This window comes from Panthera leo, chromosome B4 (genome assembly GCF_018350215.1).
Source record: "Panthera leo isolate Ple1 chromosome B4, P.leo_Ple1_pat1.1, whole genome shotgun sequence".
NCBI classification, from domain to species: Eukaryota; Metazoa; Chordata; class Mammalia; order Carnivora; family Felidae; genus Panthera; species Panthera leo.
Window position 1 is genome coordinate 16,287,286 of NC_056685.1, and position 20,973 is coordinate 16,308,258.

Below are 20,973 nucleotides of genomic sequence, written 5' to 3' on the forward strand. Positions count from 1 at the left end.
GGCTGCACCATAGCCATTGCAGAGAGAGACCATGTAGACTTTTTCACCAGTCACCTATTAATGGACCTTCAATTTACTTCCAACTTTTTATTATTACAAACAATCTTAGACTGACTGACTTTTTACACGTGCCATTTCGTGCATGTGATCATTCCTCACAGTGGTGTTGCTGGATCAGAGAGTGGGTGTGTTTGCAATTTTAATAGATACAGATATGGTCAAGATCTCCAGATAAGGGTCATGGTTCTTGGGTTTGATATTTACAGAGGCACCATTTTGACTGCAGGCATTGTCCAGGAGACCTCAGTCGCCTTTGTACTTCATATCCTCTCTTCCTCCCATAGGAGAAATAGTATGATTCTTTCTTCTTGGAAAAGCTCATACAGTTCTTCAGAAGATTTGGAATTGCCACTTTGGGGAAGAGGAGAATAGTTGTTTTATAGCTTCCCTGGTACAGGAAGCAGAATTCTGGAATTTAGCCTTGTTCTTAACTCCCCCGTTGTAGGTTCCTCATCTGTAAGGGGAAATATTAATACCTGTTCTTTCTGTGAAAATTCATTCATACTGTCAAGACTTCAGTAAGTTATTCTTATCTCTCTACAATACCTGCCTTGTTTCACCTGCTAACGTTCACTTTGACATTGGTTTTTTGTGTTTTTTTTTAACGTTTATTTATTTTTGAGACAGAGAGAGACAGAGCATGAACAGGGGAGGGGCAGAGAGAGAGGGAGACACAGAATCTGAAACGGGCTCCAGGCTCTGAGCTGTCAGCACAGAGCCCTATGTGGGGCTCAAACTCACGGACCGTGAGATCATGACCTGAGCCGAAGTCGGGCGCTTAACCGACTGAGCCACCCAGGCGCCCCTTGACATTGGTTTTTGAATTTCTCTGTATTTCCTGGGTTAATCGTTCTGTCTTATCTATAAATTCAAATAAACCAGAGCTTGGAAAAGCATATGAGAGTGAAAATGACACAGTACAGGGGCGCCAGGGTGGCTCAGTCGGTTGAGCGTCTGACTTCAGCTCAGGTCACGATCTCGCGGTCCGTGAGTTCGAGCCCCGTGTTGGGCTCTGGGCTGATGGCTCAGAGCCTGGAGCCTGCTTCCGATTCTGTGTCTCCCTCTCTCTCTGCCCCTCCCCCATTCATGCTCTGTCTCTCTCTGTCTCAAAAATAAATAAACATTAAAAAAAAAAGAAAATGACACAGTACCCATGATTGGTGACCCTCTTGGGCAAGAGTTCTACCTTGTACCTTGTTGGTCCTTCCAATGCTACCCTGTTTATTCACAAATCCTGGGTCTCTAAACCTGAACTGCCCCATTCGGTAGCCACTTAACCACAAGTGGCCATTGAGAGCATGAAGCCTGGCTAGTTTGAATTGAGATGTGCCCTAAGTGTAAAATACATACTGCATTTCCAAGACTTAGCATGTGAAAACATAAAATATCTCATTATTTATTTTTTATTGATCACATGTTGACATGAAAATATTTTGCGTTAAATAAAATATATTATTAACATTAAATTTACCCATTTCTATTTGCTTTTATTTAACGTGGCTACTAGCAAATCTAAAACTATGTATGTGGCTCTCATTTGTGGCTTACATTATATCTCTGTTGGACAGTGTTGCTCTACAGGAACGGGTGATCTTTTGTGGCTGTCCCATGGAACTCCTTTTCATTGGTTATCTTCATGTTTTAAGATATTTTTTAAGGTTATCCATTCAGTTTTTGAGGTCCTCAGCATTTGCTGCATTTTCAGCTTCCTAGGTAGCAAAATCAAAACATCCCACCAGAGGGCTCCAGAGTTATACTAAGTTTGTTCTTTCTTTCTTTCTTTCTTTCTTTCTTTCTTTCTTTCTTTCTTTCTTTTTCTTTCTTTCTTTCTTTTTTTCTTCTCTTTCTTTCTTTCTTTCTTTCCTTCTTTCTTTATTTCTTTCTCTTTCTTTCTTTCTTTCTTTCTCTTTCTTTCTTTCTTTCTTTCTCTTTCCCTTCCTTCCTTCCTTCCTTCCTTCCTTCCTTTCCTTTCCTTTCCTTTTCTTTTCTTTCTGGTTTTTTTTTTTTTTTGCAACGTGACAGTGTGCAATATCTCAATTGTACTGAGGGGCTAGAATTTTTAAGTATGTGCATTTTTTACTGTTACAGTGATGCAGTCATCGTGGGTGACCATTTACTTAAATGACTACTGTAAACCGAATCCTGGACTCAAACAAAGATGTGGCAGACAGTCCCAGTCTTTAAGGAAAAATGGCTTTAAGGGATTCATGAAATGAATAACAAACATTCACTGTATTGAACATTTACTAAGGCAGCACATCTGAGAACATGTACTACCAAACACATATACTAATTAACGTTCATTTGGTAATACGGTCCCTCTGTAAGCAAGGTGCATTGCTAAACTGCAGTTTGAAATCGTTTCTGTAAACGGTAACGCGAAGCTGCCGTGTAGCACATATATCTTCCGCTCTTTTTCTTGACCAGCATTCATCACCGCTGCCATATGGCAGGCCCATGCTGGTTCTAGGGCATACAAGGATGAATAATATGAGTCTCTGCCCCACGCATCTTTCCCTTCACTTTCCCCAGCTCATGACTATTACAGTACATTTTTTTGCAATGCAAAATCAAGATTTATGAAATTTGGCCGTAACTGTTAGTAGTAATAATTAGGATGTTGGCCACTATGACCTATTGACTTAAATAATAATTGTGTGATATTTGCAGTTTATAGGAACGTTATCTCAGATGCTTTGTAGTTCAGAAGAACACAGTGAGGATGGGTAGTTTAATATTAGTATGGTTAATATGGTTATGTTATATATGGTTACTTTGGTTCATGTGATGTGACTTGCCCAAGGTCACACAACTTGTGGCAAACTCAGGTGTTGCCTGAAAGACTTCTGAATCGAATTCGCTGTGATCACCACAGGATCACATGCCACCTTGTGGGAGCAAGCCAGAGGCAATGGGCTGGGGCAGAGGCACAGGTGGCCAGCTTATGCTGCTGTGGTTGGTCTCTGTGGCTCGTTGTTGGCCCTTCTGCCCCCACCCATTCTATTCCCCATTTTAACCCAGTTTTTGTGCTTGTTTTCTGAGTATTGCCCTTCTTCTGAGGAATGATTGGCTCCCTAGTGTCCACAAAATCAAAGTAAATTGAAATCTTTTAAGGAATGTATTGTATGTCAAATCTTTTGTGCCTCCAACATTTACATAACGTGCTTAGTACAGGTTTGCTGACGATAAAATGCGACGATCTGTTGCATCTTAGTGTGGCTTTGTAGGTATAATTTTTTTAAAAAAAGAGTTTTCACATGTAGCTTTATTTTATTTTATTATTATTTTTTAAATGTTTATTTTTGAGAGAGAGTGAGACAGTGTGAGTAGGGGAGAGTCAGAGAGAGGAGGAGACAGAGAATCTGAAGCAGGCTCTGAGCTGTCAGTGCAAAGCCTGGTGTGGGGCTCGATCCCACGAATCATGAGATCCTTGCCCCGAGGTCATACAATTAACCGACTGAGCCACTCAGGTACCTGTAGTTTTATTTTAAAATGAAAGATGGATTCGTATAGTTTTTAGTTGAAAAGCAAACCCAACCTGGTTTATCTTTTGTGAATATGTATGCCAAAGATGAAAAACAAATATTACCTTTAGTTGCTTATAACTATGAACTGTTTTTTTATATAGAATGATGGAAAATTTTGTTATAATGAGAACAACCTTCCCTCTTAAATGTTTTCCAAACTCTTTTTTCTCTAGAAAGTGATGTGCCCACTAACTGTCCAAGCCAGTGGTGGCCATATGCAGGCCACTGTTACAAGATTTACAGAGAGGAGAAGAAAATCCAAAGAGATGCCTTGACTGCATGTAGGAAGGAAGGTGGCGATCTAGCCAGTATCCACAGCATCGAGGAATTTGACTTTATCTTCTCCCAGCTGGGATATGGTGAGAACCTTTAAATCTGTAATATGTTTGGTTCCTCCCGCTCTTCTCCCGCTCTCCTCCCATCACTAGAAAATTTAATCATAAATGTTAAACTTAGTGATTTAAAATTAATAGTTAGATTATTTAATACAACAAATATTAATCATGCATGAAAGTAAAACATTGTTTAGAAATTTAAAGAGTTTGTATCACAAAAAGAGAATTTGACTTATTTTTCTTTTGATATGTAATCAGTTAATAGGTAGTTTAAAAAATATTGTTTTTCCCTGTATAATCCGGATTCAGAGCAGCCTACCTCAAATTTGTCAATAATATCTATTGGAAGTATTTGTGTATATGTATTTTCTTTTTTAAAAGATCTTTCTCTCTCTTTTTTAAATGTTTATTTTATTTTGGAGAGAGAGAGAGAGAGAGAGAGACAGAGCATGAGTGGTAGGGGGGCAGAGAGAGAGGAGACACAGAATCAGAAGCAGGCTCCAAGCTCTGAGCTGTTGGCACAGAGCGTGACATGGGGCTTGAACTCAGGAACGGTGAGATCGTGACCTGAGCCGGAATCGGATGCGTTAACCGACTGAGCCACCCAGGCGCCCCTGTATTTTCTTTCTTAGTGCCCATGTTTTCTCTCAGCAGAAACATCTCTAAATCTCATACTCTGGATTTTCCTTTCTTTTTTAAGTCTATGTATTTATTTTGAGGGAAAGAGAGAGCAAGCAGGGGAGAGGCAGAGCGAGAGAGGGGAGAGAGAAAGAACTCCAAGCAGGCTCCGCACCACCAGTGCGGAGCCCGATGCAGGGCTGGAACCCACCAACTGTGAGATCATGATCTGAGTTGAAATCAAGAGTCGAACTCTCAACCCACTGAGCCACCCAGGTGCCTTTATTTTCTTTGTTAACCTAGCTAGTGCTGTCACAGTGTTGAGCAGCAAAAAAACAAAACAAAACAACCAGGATATTTTATTGGGGTGGTTGGGTGTTGGCCTAAATCTTTTAAAGAAATTTATGCCTCCCTTGTTAGGGATGTAATTTAAAGATTATATAGAACATGTACTAAACAAAATATTGCAAAGCTTTCAAAAGCTGGTTCTGTCAACAAACAAACCAACAAACAAAACACTGGGGAGAAGGAGCTGGGAACACTCACCGTGAAGGGGTGGCGGGCAGGGAGGAACCTAACGATAACGGGCGTTCGGCGATACCTGCTGATTAAATGTTTATCATTTTCTGCTTCCACCCGTGGGACTTCTAAATAGCTGCAGCTGTCCATTTCCACCCAGCAAAACAAGAGGAAATGGCTGGTGACGATGGTGAGGGCTGCTTCCTGACACGTAGAGCCTGAACGTTGATAGGAGTCCGTGGCGAGGGGAAAAGACCAAACAGTTGACAAATAGACAGGAATTGGTAAAGTCGTCCCAGAGAGAGACTGCAAAGACCCCAAAGCACTAGGACTCCTACACCGGTGCCAGATGGGATTCTTTCCCCTGCGCATATGTTCCTAGGCCCTGATGGTAGCCTGCTGCCGCCTGGACGCCATTTCTCGATTTTATATTTACTCCTTCTGGAGAAATCAGACTAGACGGTAATAATGGGATCAAGACTGATAGGTCTGAATAATATCACGACCTACAAGTCATGATACGTATAGCAGGTGATAAAGTGTTACAAATGAATCCGTGAAAAACAGATTCGTTAAGAGGCCATAGGCCCAAAGAGCACATTTTGCTCTACTTTCTATAACATGATGCAGTAATAGCAGAAGCTGATATGTTTATTGCTATAGTTATGTAGCGAAGCTGGTGGCAAAGGTTGCTTCTATTTATTTACTTATTTATTCGTTTTTTATTGAAGTATAATTGACATACTTTTTATCAGTTTCAGGTGTACAACCTTGATTGCACATGTGTGTTCATTGCATCATGATCACTGCACTAAACCTGGTTACCTGCATTGACTCTGGTCACCGTGCTGTGCATTACACTTCCGTGATTTTTGAATTTCATAACTGGAAGTTTGAACCGCTTGGTGCCCTCACCCATCTCCCCCCAACCCCCTGCCTTTACTTCTGGCAACCACAAATCTATTCTCTGTATCTGAGCTTTGTTTTGTCCGTACGTTTGTTTTGTTTTTTATTTTAAAAAACAAGTCTTTTTAAAATGCTTATTTACTTTGGAGAGAAAGAGTGACAGAGCGCAAGAGGGGGAGGGGCAGAGAGAAGGAGACACAGAATCCGAAGCAGGTTCCAGGCCCTGAGCTGTCAGCACACAGCACAATGTGGGGCTCGAACTCACTAGCCGTGAGATCATGACCCGAGCCAAAGTCCGAAGCTCAACCAACTGAGCCGCCCTGGTGCCCCTCATTTGTTTTGCTTCTTAAATTTACATATACGTGAGAGCAAATGGTATTTGTCTGTGTCTGATTTATTTCACTTAGCATAATGCCCTCAAGGTCCATCCATGTTGTCTGTTGTCGTAAATGGGAAGATTTTATTCTTTTTTTGAAACAAATTTTTGAATATTTATTTTATTTACTTTTGAGAGAGAGGAAGAGGGTGCAGAGAGAGATAGAGAATAAGAATTTCAAGTAGGCTCTGCCCTGTCAACGCAGAGCCCGAAGGAGCGCTCGATGTCATGAACTGTGAGATCATGACCTGAGCCGAAATCAAGAGTCAGATGTTTAACCGACTGAGCCACCCAGGTGCCCCTAGAAAGTTTTTATTCTTTTTTTATGGCTTTAATAGTATTTGAGTGTGTGCGTGTGTGTGTGTGTGTGTGTGTGTGTGTACATGCAATGGAACATATATATATATATATATATATACCATATCTTCTTTATTCATCCATTGATAGACACCTAGGCATTTCTATATCGTGGCTATTGTAGATAGTGCTGCAATGAACATGGGGGTGCATATATCTTTTTGAGTTAGTGTTTGTGATTTTTTTTTTTAAATACCCAGAAGTGAAACTGCTGTATCATCTGGTAGTCCTACTTTTAATTTGTTGAAGAACCTCCATACTGTTTTTCACAGTGGCTGCAACAATTTACTTTCCCACTAAGAGTGCATGAGGGTTCCCTTCTCCCCACATCCTCGCAGACACTCGTTATTCTTGTCCTTGTGAGAATAGTCATTGTGGTAGGTGTCAGGTAATATCTCATATGGCTTTAATTTGCATTTCCCTGATGGTTGGTGATTTTGAGCATCTTTTATTACGTGTCTGTTGGCCATCTATATGTATTTTTTGGAAAAATTTCTATTCAGATCCTCTGCCTATTTTAAAATCAGATTGTTTTTCTGTTATTGAACTGTATGAATTCTTTATATAGTTTATATATAAACCATTAATGAATATGTGATTTTCAAATGTCTTTTTCCATTCAGTATGGTTGCTTTTTCATTTTGTTGATAATTTCCTGTGCTGTGCAGAAGCTTTTTAGTTTGATGTCCCATTTGTTTATTTTTGCTTTTGTTGCCATTGCCTTTGGAGTCAGAGCCAAAAGAGTATTACCAAGAGCATTGTCAAAGAGCTTACTGCTAACATTTTCTTCTAGGAGTTTTATGGTTTCCAGACTTATATGTAAGTCTTTATTTTGAATTAATTTTTGTGTATGGTATAAGATAGTGGCCCTGTTTCATTCTTTTGTAAGTGGCTTCCAGTTTTCCTAACAACATTTACTGAAGAGACTGTCCTTTCTCCAATCCATGAGCATGGACTATCTTTTTATTTGTGTCTTCTTCAATTTCTCTCATTTGTGTCTTAGAATTTTCTTTTACCTTCTTGGTTAAATTATTCCCCGGTATTTTATTCTTTCTGATGCAATTGAAAATGAGGTTGTCTTCTTAATTTCTCTTTCTTATAGTTCATTGTTAGTGTATAAAAAGGCAACAGATTTTTTATTAAATTTATTTGTATCCTGCAACTTTATTCAATTTATTCGTTTTAACATTTTTTTTCTTTTGGTGGAGTCTTTGGGGTTGTCTGTAAAATCATGTCATCACAAATCCTGATAGTTTTACTTATTCCTTTCTAATTTAGATGCCTTTTATTTTTTATTCTTACCTAATTGCTTTGGCTAGGACTTCCAATAGTATGTTGAATAAAAGTGGCAAAAGTGCCATCCTTGTCTTTTTCCTGTTCTTAAGGGAAAAACTTTTAGCTTTTCACATTCAGTATGTTAGCTGTGGGCTCACAATATATGCCTTTATTATGTTACTGTACATTCTGTCTATACCCAATTGGCTGAGAGATTTTATCATAAATGGATGTTGAATTTTGTCAACTGCTTTTTCTGCCTCCCTTGAGATGATGACATGATTTGTATTTTCATTTTGTTAGTGTAGTGCATCACATTAATTGATTCTCAGATATTGAACCATCCCTGCATCCCTGGAATAAATCTCAAAGGTCATGATCCTTTTAATGCATTGTTGAATTCTGTTTGCTACATTTTATTGAGGATTTTTTCATCTATGTTCATGAGGGATATTGGCCTATAATTTTGTGTGTGTGTGTGTGTGTGTGTGTGTGTGTGTGTGTGTGTGTGTGTTATCTTTGTCTGCTTTTGGTATTGAGGCAATATTACACTCATAAAATGAGTTTTGGAGCTTTCCTTCCTGTTCAATTTTTTGGAAAAGTTGAGAAAAATAGGCTTTAAGTTTTCTTTGAATGTTTGGTAGAATTCATTGGTGAAGTCATCTGACCCTAAACTTTTTTTTTGAGGGGGGGGAGTTGATTACTGATTACTTCTCCTTACTATTAATTGGTCTGTTCAGATTTTGTATTTCTTTATGATCAAGTCTTGGAAGATTGTATATATCTAGGAGTTTATCAAGTTCTTCTAGTTTGTCCAATTTGTGGGAATATAATTGCACATAGTAGTATCTTATGATACTTTGTATTTCTTTGCTATCAGTTGTAATTTCTTCTCTTTCATTTCCATTTTTATTTATTTGCACCTTCTCTCCTTTTATATGATTGAGTCTAGCTAAAGGTTTGTCAGTTTTGTTTATCTTTTCAAAGAACCAGCTATTAATTTCATTGATCTTTTTTGTTATCTTTTTAGTCTCTCTTTCATTTATTTTTGTTTTGATCTTTTTAATTTCATTCTTTCTACTAACTTTGGGTTTTATTTTTTCTTTTTCTAGTTCCGTTAGGTATAAAGTTAGATGTTTAGTTTTCTTTTTGTAGTTGATCTCTGGTTTCATACTATCTTCGTATATTTATTGACACTTATTTTGTGGTCTAGCATGTGGTCTTTCTTGAAGAGTGTTCCTTGTGTACTTAAAGAGAATGCATATTCTGCTGTTTTTGGATGGAATGTTGTGTATGTGTAAATTACTTATCTCCATTTCTTTAAGTTTTTTTCTTGGGTTTTATCTTGTTTCTTTTTTCTTTTTTTAATTATTTGGAATATATTCCTCTGGTTTAAAAAAACTTTTTTTAATTTATTTATTTTTGAGAGACAAAGTGAGACGGAGCATAAGTGGGGGACGGGGAGAGAAAGAAGGGGGACACAGAATCTGAAGCAGGTTCCAGGCTTCAAGCCGTCAGCACAGAGCCTGATGCAGGACTTGAACTCACGGACTGCGAGATCATGACCTGAGCCCCAAGGCGGATGCTCAACCGACTGAGCCACCCAGGCGCCCCCTCTGTTTCTTCATTTTGTTTGTCCCTCTCTGAGACAGTAATCTCTCTCAGTCTTAAAGTGGTGGCCCTGTGTGGGCATCATCCTTACCATTTAACTTTGCTCTGCTCATTACTCGTTTCTTGAACTGTTCTTGCAATTGTTTCAGACTTATGGGGCCCAGACGTACAGTCCCTCCTGGCTACCGGAGCCCAAGATTCAACGGGCATCCTTTGTGCTGGCTGTGCATGGAAATGCTGTGAGGAAGCAGAATGGTACCTGCTGTTTCTGGGGCTGCAGTAGTGGCATGGGGCATGGGGCCCTTGCCCCTGCCTCTGGAAGGGCTGCAGCATCAGTGTGGTGGGGTGGGCAATAGTGGATCAGATTGATAGGGCAAAAATGGTGGCAACCAGTGCGGCTCAAGCAAGGTAGAGGAGGAAGGTAAAACGGTGCCTATCAACATCTTTCTCTGGAGAGAGTTCCAACAGGCTTTTGCCCCTCTGGCAGAAGTTTTAAGATTATCAAGTGAATCTCCTTTGCAAGTGGTCTAGGCTCTACTTTTTCCCCGGGCCCTGGGGTGAGTAAGTCCACATGTGACATCTTCATGAGTGGATTCTCTGTTCCCTACAGCCCTATGGTTCTCTTGGATTTAAGCCCCATTGGTTTTCAAAGCCAGACATTTGGGGGGATTATCTCTCCAGTACACATCCTGAGAGTGGGGGGTGCCTGGTGTGAGACACAAACCCATTACTCCCTGAGGAGAAGTTCCATATTTGTGAGACCCTCCTGATGGTGGGTGGCTACACCCTGGTGGAGTTTTTGGCAAGACGAGGTCTCTGTTTCTCCTACCCGTATTTCAGTTTTTGTTGTACTGTAGTTGTTCAGCTGGTTCTCAGGCTCCTTTCAGAGGGAATTGTTCCATATGTAGCTATAGATTTGTTGTCTGCATGGGAGGACGTTAGTTCAGGATCCTTCCGTGCTGCCATCTTGAACTGCCTCTGGCAAAGGTTGCTTTTCTTAAAATTTATTTTTTTTAATGTTTATTTATTTTTGAGACAGAGAGAGACAGAGCATGAACGGGGGAGGGTCAGAGACAGAGAGGGAGACACAGACTCTGAAGCAGGCTCCATGTTCTGAGCTGTCAGCACAGAGCCTGATGCGGGGCTCAAACTCACAAACTGTGAGATCATGACCTAAGCCGAAGTCAGAAGCTCAACTGACTGAGCCACCCAGGCGCCCCAGAGGTTGATTTTCAATTCAGAAGAGGAATTAATAAATTTTTACTAGGGAAACCTTCCCTTTTTTGTCATGGATAAGACTTCTTTATTTAAAACAGTGAAAATAATATGGATAAAGGTAAAGAAAAGTTGTAAAATTATTATTTCTGGATCAAAAGCCTAGAAAAATTTTTCTAGCTAGTTGAGATAATTATCTTTTTTTTGGATATTTTTTATACTGATTGTGGAAATAGAGTGGAGAAATTGGGACTTGCGCACCTAGGTTATGACTACATCAACTAAGACAGCTTCCCTAACAGACTCATAACAATTGGTTTAATGACTTTTTCCGCTTGTGTATTATATATTTTTATAGAGTGTAGGCTGTGTTTAGGAATTACAAAAGCTAGATGGGGGTGCACAATGTAGTAAGAAAAAATGTTATAGGGAACTCTTAACACTTTATTTTAACTGTGGGCCTTGGGAGTTTCGGGTTTTATTTTTATTTTATTTACTTATTGCGGGGGCGAGGGGAGAGTTTAGGTTTTTATTAACTTTGAACCTAAATCCTGAACGGGCATATGAGGTCATTTTGAAGCCTACATTTGCTGCCCAAAAGATCATGAGCTGCCAAATTAAGTGAAAGGAAAAGGGTTTCATCCTGGCACCGTCATTCATGCCTCAAGGTGCTGGAAACATCTGCTGGGGCTGGCAATGGGCCAATCAGTGACTTCTCCAAAAGCAAGTTGGGAGACAACGTTTAGGAGGAAGAGATTAAACCATTTAGGGAGATTCCTATTTAGTGTGGCATTTTTCTCATTTTCTACTACAACATCATCTTTATAGTCCTTTGGCAAGTAATTTTATTTTTGCCATTTAAAGGCCGAAAGTCAAGCATTCATGATGAAATTTCCAGTAGAACAAATTAAATATTCATTAATTTTTTTAAATTTGCAAACATATGTTTCTAGGCATGAAGACTTAGGCCTTACATTTTGTTCAATTTTAGTTATAATATTTTTGGAATTATAACTACAGATAAGGTCAATAATGTTCTTCATAGAACTTTAAAACAAAATGATGATATTTTGTATCTGTACCTGGTTATTTTTGTTTTAACGTTTATTTGTTACTTAGTTGAGTTTGTCTGGTATTTTATGGTGAACATGATTACAGATTCATTTATGTTTATAGACTAATAAATAAGTCCTAAATGTCGGGAGAGACAGCTCAACTCCTTCATTTATATATTTTCTCACTCCTAGTACAGTTATTAAGCTTTAATATCTGGAATGTTCTTAATAATAACATAGTAAGTAAACTAGAAGTGGTTTTTAATAGTACTTTAAAACATTCATGAGATTTAATGATAGTCAAATAGAGCAATGTATAAGTAAGCTGTCATATTTCCAACACAATGAGTACAGTTTGTATGGAAAGTTATTTATAACAAAAGAGTAGCTTCACAAAACAGGGGGTAATGATGGACCAACCTCAGCCTCATTTTAGCAACTCCCAGGAGATACAAGTTACACTTGTACAATAAAAGAATACAGTTGCCTTCACAATGTAAAGAATACTTTGCTCAATGAAACTAATATTGACAACATAAAGTGTAGTTGACACGTCAGATTAACACTCAAGAGAATGGTCTTTTATCTGTTATAATCTTAAGGGAGTCGAACTTTTGTTAATAAAGCAGGGAGCCTTCCTTCCCCGATAACCTCCTGATTTTAGGAAAGAAAACATGTGTACATTGATTTCATGTTTTTCTTCCTCTTTAGAGCCAGATGATGAGTTATGGATTGGCTTAAATGACATCAAGATCCAAATGTATTTTGAGTGGAGCGATGGCACCCCGGTAACATTTACTAAATGGCTGCGGGGGGAACCAAGCCATGAAAACAACAGGCAGGAAGATTGCGTTGTAATGAAAGGCAAGGTAAGGCAACTTTATTTGCTGATGCCTAGCAAAAGCCACAGGGTATGTTCCATTCTGCCTCGCTTATTACATATTATTATTGTTTAGGTTGCTTCTAGTCTAGGTGATCTATCTGTGTTTCTATTGTTTGGCGAAGTCAAATTTTCAAGGGGAAGAGAAAAGCAGCAGATAGAAACATTTGGTGCAGGGGTGAAATTAACCAGTAACCAACATATTCGTCTTGTTCCTGTGCTGGGTTCTAAATGGCAATTCTTACAACTTGACTGATCACATTAGAGCTTTGGTTCAACTTTTGACTGGTTGCTCTGAGCAGATGCACTTAGATCTCTTCTGGGTTGCACCGTCTGCCCTCTGTACCTGGAGAGCTACGTTTGCTCTTTTAGGTTACGTGGAGATGTCAAATTCGAAAAGATTGCTTCCACGGCCTAAATAGGAGTTTAGTGACAGAAGAATATCATCAGGTTATCTTTTATTAATGGATGACGAACACGGTGGTTAAGAGGCTGGGTCTGGATGCCTGGCTTATTTTCTCATTCATGAAAAGGGCATACTAATTGTACCCAGCTTAACAGTGAGTGTAAGGATTGAATGGGTTAATGTGTATAACAAGTACCGTGACTGCCCCAAACCAGTTGTTCAATAAGTATTAGCTGCTGTTTCATCATTGTGGTTGTTTTTGTTGTGATTGGTTTTTTTTTAATGTTTATTTACTTTTGAGAGAGAGAGAGAGACAGAGTCCGAGCAGGGGAGGGGCAGACAGAGAGGGAGACAGAGAATCCAAAGCAGGCTTCAGGCTGTGACCTGTCACATACAGCCCCATGCAGGGCTCAAATTCACGAACTATGAGATCATGACCTGAGCCGCAGTCAGATGCTCAACCACCTGAACCACCCAGGTGCCCCTCATTGTGATTAATTGAAAGCTTAAGAAAAGAGCAGGTATAAACTATTGAAAGGGTAGGCAGAAGTGTGTCCTGGGAAGAGGAAACCAGAAAACATCCTTCTTATAAAGAACTGAAGGACAATATGGCTTAAAGCACGGAGTTAGAGTGGACGGACAGGTAGGAAAGCTGGCGAGTGTTGAGACTGAGAAAACATGCCTTAGCTGAGGAGTGGCTAAACCAACTTTTCAATGTATAGCTCTCACTCTGGCTGAAGATTGAGGACCAGATGGCAGTAGGTTGCAACTGAGTGAGAAATGAGGAACCAGAGGCAGACAATACAGAAGGAGTCTGTAGGAGACTGAAGGAGAGGAGTGGTCATTTTGATGTGCAGTCGTTGAGGAAGGGGGAGAAGGTGGAATCTGAAGCAGGCTGGAGGGCAGAGTCGTAGACCCGGGAGGACACTCCTCAGTACAAATTGGAAAAGGGAGGAGAGATGACTGGTTTCAAGGTGTGTTTTCAAGTTTGGTGTGTTGGGTGAGGGAGTTTTTCTGGAAGGCTTTCTCTGTACTTGGTTAACTTGAAAACAGCTGATGGGAGAGGCTGCATGTAGACCTTCTGTTGGTATAATCACTTAGGGGCTTACAAGCATTTTTAGTTTCTCTCTAGATCCTTCTACACAGTGGCATGGATAGCCATAGTATCAAAACATATTGGGGCCCCAATAGCTTTTCACGTCTTTGCAGCCGGAGTCAAATTTGCTGTTTACTTATAAAATGTCAATTCACCTTTCCTTTTCACAGATGCCATTTTTCTCTTAAGAACCTCGAATCTTCGTTTTCCTTTCCTGAGACACCATTACAAGAAAATGGCCTCAGAGTGAAACAGCTGATAATCATTCATTTTTTTTTCTCTTTGCTTTCCGTAGGACGGGTACTGGGCGGATAGGGCTTGTGAGCGGCCTCTTGACTACATCTGTAAGATGAAATCTCAAACCCAACCTTCAGGAACAGTAGAAGTAGAAAGAGGCTGCCGGAAAGTGAGTATAAAACATATGCAATCATTTCAGACCAGCAAATATTCTGTGATATCTTGGCTTTACTTTTGCCTGGGAAAGTGTTGTATCATTGTCATAGGTAGTCAGATGTTCTAACTTTTTAAATGTTCAACTGTTTGTTGGTAGTATTTGGTATTTGTTCTCCCTGAAGTCTTCTTCAGGTGCCCTCTACAGTTAATATGGGTGCATGTGATTCAGAACTTCGGGGGAATTCTCCCACCCCAAATGGGGGAGCTAGAACAGAGAATAAAACCACACACCCGTGGAACCTCGTGAGGGTAATGAGAGTCAGATGGGTTAAGGTCCTGGAAAGAAGGGTCACTGAGGTATTATTGGTGGTCGATGATCCCATAGGTGGTAGGAACATTTCCAGAAGATAACCATGAATTTCAGATAGCCAACTCTCCTGTCATTTTTCTCCATTTATAATATTTTTGAGAAGGCTACATCTGACGGGGATACTTCGCAGTAGATGGCTGCATTGGGAGGGGAGAGATCCGATGAGCTGGTAGTAGCCGTCAGCCATCAGTTAAAGTGGATAAAGCTTCGCCATCTTACTGCCCATCCCCCTCACCTGTATCGCACTTGGCATTCTACCTCCCTGTAACTCTTCTAGTTCTTTGAGGTTGAAGCAAATGGCCTCTGTGAAACAGTTTCTAAACACATAAAGAAACTACAGAAGACAGGGTGTTTGTTGGGTTCTCATTTTCCTGTTTAACTGCTGAATTGCTCATCTTCCTCTTTTCTTCCTTTCTCACTTCTCTTGGATAAAAATAAAGTAGAAACCAATTTTCTTTCCAAGCATGTCATGTTGTGATCAGATCGTCTTATAACAAACACCAGAAAGCTGAGAGTTCATGAAACACAATTCAGTACTGTCCAAATAAACTAGAAGGAAACATTGAGCCGGGGCACCTGGGTGGCTCAGTCAGTAAATCGTCTGATTTGGGCTCGGGTCACGATCTCATTATTGGTGAGTTCGAGCCCCGTGTTGGGCTCTGTGCTGACAGCTCAGAGCCTGGAACCGACATCAGATTCTGTGTCTTTCCTCTCTGGTCTCAAAAGTAAATAAACATTAACAAATTTAAGATAAAAGAAACATTGAGCAGATACAGAAAATCAGAGACTGTTAGAGACATCAAGGATTTTTGTGATGATCAAAATCCTCCCTTTAATTTTTACGTTCTGGAAATTCAGCCCAGAGAAGCTTGGACTTTCTTAGGGTACCGAAGCAAGGCTAGAACCCCAGCATCCTGACCCCAGGTCTCTACACTTAGACCACTGGTTTTTCTACCAATGCACTTATGTATCCTTTGCCTAATCATATGCATATGTGTTTATGTGTGTATTATTGTAATTTTCTAGAAATAATAAATAGTCCTTAAATTTCATGACTTCTATACAATTAAAGTTTATATATGTATACATATATGTATGTATATATATGTATATATATGTGTATATATATGTATGTATATATATGTATATATATATGTAACATATATATATAGTTTATGTATGTATATATGTATACATATACATAGCCCAGTCATTGTCATGTCTACAACATGTGATAAAATCCAATTTAATCATTAGGGTAGTAATACGAAATATTAAAAAAAATATCCACAAGTGTTTGTTTGTTGAGTGTGGTTATTATGCCACCAATGACCTTAAAGGATAAATGCTATGCTCCTAATTAGAAGGGAAAACTAAAGCCCAGAGACGTTAAATAATTTGGCCAGTTTAAAAATACCTTCTGTAGGCATGACTTCTTCAGAAAGCTAGGAAGACTAGGAAAAAAAATCCACTCACCGGTAAAGAAAGATAACAAGACTTAAAATTTTTTTTTATTTCTTTTTTGGTCTGGGCCTGGGCACGCGATGACGTGATCTTTTGGAGAATTCAAAACCACAGGCCTGATTTCAGGTTCATTTTTCACTTTGTTGCTACCTTTGTGGGAAATCTAGTGCAAAGTGGTCCTGAGTCGCTGATATTCCTGGATGTCGGACAGAGGCAAATGTAAAGACTCTGTACACAGAAGTTCCCTTTTCCAGGAATCTCTCAGATGAGTTTGAAACCCAAAATTATAAAATCTACTACTGGGTGCTTTAGATGGTGGAATTAATGGACATGACATTCCAGCGAATGTGTTTTTCTTTTAATGTGTATTTATTTATTTTGAGAGCGAGAGAGAGAGAGAGACAGACAGACAGACAGGGGTGGGGGCAGGGGCAGAGAGAAGGAGAGAGAATCCCAAGCAGGCTCCGTGCTGACACGGGACTTCCTCCCATGAACCATGAGATCATAACCTGAGTCAAAATCAAGAGTCAGGCGCTTAACCGACTATGAATGTGTGTTTAAATATTTGCAGAAATAAAAGGTGAATTTAAAACTGTGGACCAAACAAATGAAGTTTTGTTATCTAGTGCTTTCATTGTGATTCACTTCCAAATATTTTTTATTTCCATTAAGATTTATTTTATCCTCGAATTATTTAGAAGAGAGAGAGAGAGAGAGAGAGAGAGTGTGTGTGTGTGTGTGTGTGTGTGTGTGTGTGTGTGGTTTTGGTGGTTGTGATGGGGATTTTGTTTGATTTTTAGTTTCTCAATAATTAGAAACTATTGATTTTAATTTCACTGCATTGTGATTATATACAGTTTTGGTTGTTTTTACTTGCCAAGACTTTCTTTATGGTGTAGTTAATAGTCAGATTTTGTAAATATTCAGCGTGTGCTTGAACAGAATGATCTTTGATTGTTCGGTTCAGGGATCTTTATACGGTGACTAGATAAACTTTAACAATTTGTATAATTCAGATGTTCTGCATTCCTAGTATTTTGTCTCCTTGACAAAATATTCTCTTTACAGTTCTGTCAATGTTTGTTTTATATGCTTTGAACTGCATTATATCTTCCTGATGCGTCAGTCCTTGATAGTGTAATTATTTTCCTTATTCATACTAATCCTTTTTTTGACCAGAAAGTCAATTTTAAATTAATTGCCACAGAAGCTATCTTTTGCTTGGCATTTCCCTAGAAATGCCTGTTAGCTTTTAATAGTTGTATGTCATCGAATGGCTCTTGTAAAAATATATCTGCATTTTTATTTTTTATCTCATTTGAGGAACTTTGCTTTTTACCGGCAAATGTGAGTGTGGATTTTTTTTGCACATTTATATATTTGTATTTGTTTTACCATTTTGAGCTTTATTTCATTTACTGTTCTGTTTTCTTTCTATCTTGTTTGTCTTTTCCTGCATTCCACTAGTTCTCTGGAATATTTTTATCCCATTTTCCTCCTCTACAGGTTTGGGAATTATTCTATTTCTTTTTTTTTTTTTTTTCAGTGGTTAACCTTATGTTTTTAACATGCATGTCTAACTTGAAGTTAATCAACATCTCTCTGCTTCCTGAACAAAATGAAGTTTATTATTCCACCTAAACATTAAAACATTTTTTTTTTAACTTGGAAATCATGTTAGACTGTCAAAAAATTGAGAAAGAGAGTACAGAGGATTCCCCTGTGCCATCCACTCCCCCACCTTTGGTGAGAACTTCTCGTGTGAGGCCTATAGTATCACAGCTAGGTAATTACATGGATACAATATATTAACTAAACTGCACATCTTCTGTTTTTTTGTTTTGTTTTGTTTCAAATAGGGACATTAAGGTTTATTTATCTCACAGGATTCTTGTAAGAATTAAATATGTAATACTGATAAACCTCTATTTTTAAAGTCTATCTCTAATTTTATTTTATGATTATTTTTTTAGAGTATTTTTTTAAAATTTTATTTCAATCCAAGTCAGTTAACATACAGTGCAATAATGGTTTCAGGAGTAGAATTTAGTGATTCATCCCCTACATATAATACCCAGTGCTCATCCCAACAAGTGCCTCCCTTAATGCCCATCATCCATGTAGCCTCTCCCCCCACCTCCCCTCCAGCAAGCCTCAGTTTGTTCTCTGGATTTAAGAGTCTCTTATGGTTTGCCTCCCTCCCTGTTTTGATCTTATTTTCCCTTCCTTTGCCCTATGTTCATCTGTTTTGTTTCTTAAGTTCCACATATGAGTGAAGTCATAGGATACTGATCTTTCTCCCACTGACTTATTTTGCTTAAACCACACATCTCGTTAATTTCCCATTCTTTAACTTCCCACCTGCAATTAGTTATCTTTGCTGTTTGCACAGGCATTTAGACCTGGATTCACACACACATTTATTGGTTCCTTTGCTCAGTGTAGACTTTCAGCTCTCTTATTCCTCCTGATTTAAAATTCTTCCTTGACAAAGTAAAACTTTTAGTGATTCCTTCACTGGTGATTTCGGAGTGGAAAACTCTCTGTCTTTATCTGAAAATGTCTTGATCCACCCTTACCTTGCGTAATAATTTAGGTAGGTTGTTTTAAAATGCTATCTGTATGTATGTGCGTGTGTGTGTGTGTGTGTCTGTGTGTGTGTGTGTGTGTGTGTGTGTGTGATATGATATGATATATTTTAAAGTAGGCTTCACACCCAGCATGGAGCCCAACATAGGGTTGGAACTCGTGACCTGAGCTGAGATCAAGAGTCAAATGCTTAACTGACTGAACCGCTCAGGCGCCTCAGTGCTGTGTACATATTGTTTCGTTTTCTCCTGGCCTTTATTTTTGCCACTGGAATTCCCCTGTTATTAGACTAATTCTTCTTTTTATCCTTCTTTTAAAAAAAAAATTGTTAATGTTTATTCAGTTTTGAGAGAGACAGACAGACAGAACACAAGTGGGGGAGGAGCAGAGAGAGAGGGAGACATAGAATTTGAAGCCGCTCCAGGATCCCATCTGTCAGCACAAAGCCCAGTGAGGGGTTCGAACCCACGAACTACAAGATCGTGACCTGAACTGAAGTCGGACCCTTAACCGACTGAGCCACCCAGGCACCCGTACTTTAAAAAAAAAGTTTACTTATTTATTTTAGAGAGAGACAGAGTGAAGGAGGTGGGGCAGAGAGAGAGGGAGAGAGAGAGAACTCCAAGCATGCTCCACACTGTCAGCACAGAGCCCAACATGGGGCTGGAACTCATGAACAGTGAGATAATGACCTGAGCAAAAATCAAGAGTTGGGATGCTTTTTAAAAAAATTTTTTTCTAATGTTTATTTACTTATTTTTGAGAAAGACAGAGAAGTGTGAGCAGGAGAGAGACAGAGAATCTCAAGCAGGCTCTGCACTGTCAGTGAGGAGCCTGATGTGGGGATTGAACTCACAGAACAGTGAGATTATGACCTGAGCGGAAACTGAAAGTCAGACACTTAACCAACTGAGCTATCCATGCGCCGCAAGAGCTGGGATGCTTAACCGACTCAGCCACCTACACGTCCCTAACTCTTCTTTTTAAAAAGTGGCTACTTGTATTTTCTCTCTGATTGATTTTAAGATCTACTCATTGTCTTTGCCATTCTGCAGGCTTTTAGTACAATATGTTGAGCTTTGGGTTAATTTTCTTCTCTTTGGTACTCAGTGTGCTTCTTCATTTTCAGAATGTATCTTTCTTTTTAAATCTTGAAAATTATTGGGGCACCTGGGTGGCTCAGTCGGTTGACCGTCCGACTTTGGCTCCGGTCATGATCTCGCGGTTCGTGGGCTCGAGCCCTGCGTCAGCCTCTGTGCTGACAGCTCAGAGCCTGGAGTCTCCTTTGGATTCGGTGTCTCCCTCCCTCTCAGCCCCTCCACCGCTCACGTTCTGTCTCTCTCTGTCTCTCAAAAGTGAATAAATGTTAAAAAAAAATTTTAATTATATGGGGCGCCTGGTGGCTCAGTCCGTTGAGCATCCAGCTTTGGCTCAGGTCATGATCTCACGGTTTGTGGGTTGGAGCCCTGCATTGGGCTCTGTGCTGAAAGCTTAGAGCCTGGAGCCTGTTTGAGATTCTGTGTCTTCCTCTCTCTCTGCTCCTCCCCCGCTCATGCTCTGTCTCTGTCTCTCCTTCACAAATAAGTAAAAACATTTAAAAAAATTAAAATCTTGAAGATTCTCAGTCATTAATTTTATTTTGTGATTCTGAAACATTTCTTACTTTGATTTTCAACCTTCTCATTCTATTTTGTGTTTTCTGTCCGTGTTCTTTAAATGTCTTTTCATGTGCTCCTTACTCTGCTACATTCATTCAGTTGACTAATCTTTCCAAAACTGCATTTCTATATTTTATTTGGCCATTGAGTTTTTAACTTCATGGTTTTCTTTTCTACAAATTCTGTTGTGTGTTCACATCCTCTTGTTCTTTGTTCATAACATGTTGTTCTTTAATTATTGATTCTGCTTCTTCCTTTGTCTT

The 20,973-nt window shown here is 39.2% G+C and overlaps 1 protein-coding gene across 1 annotated transcript in view; it reads left to right on the forward strand.

The window, feature by feature from the left end:
* The window catches only part of MRC1 (mannose receptor C-type 1), a 98,421-nt gene that overhangs the window by 33,917 nt on the left and 43,531 nt on the right, over positions 1–20,973 (forward strand). The window contains exons 7-9 of the mRNA XM_042945032.1: positions 3,761–3,946; positions 12,566–12,723; positions 14,532–14,642. Of these exons, the coding sequence (XP_042800966.1) occupies positions 3,761–3,946; positions 12,566–12,723; positions 14,532–14,642 (455 nt within the window). The remainder of the gene's footprint in view (positions 1–3,760; positions 3,947–12,565; positions 12,724–14,531; positions 14,643–20,973) is intronic.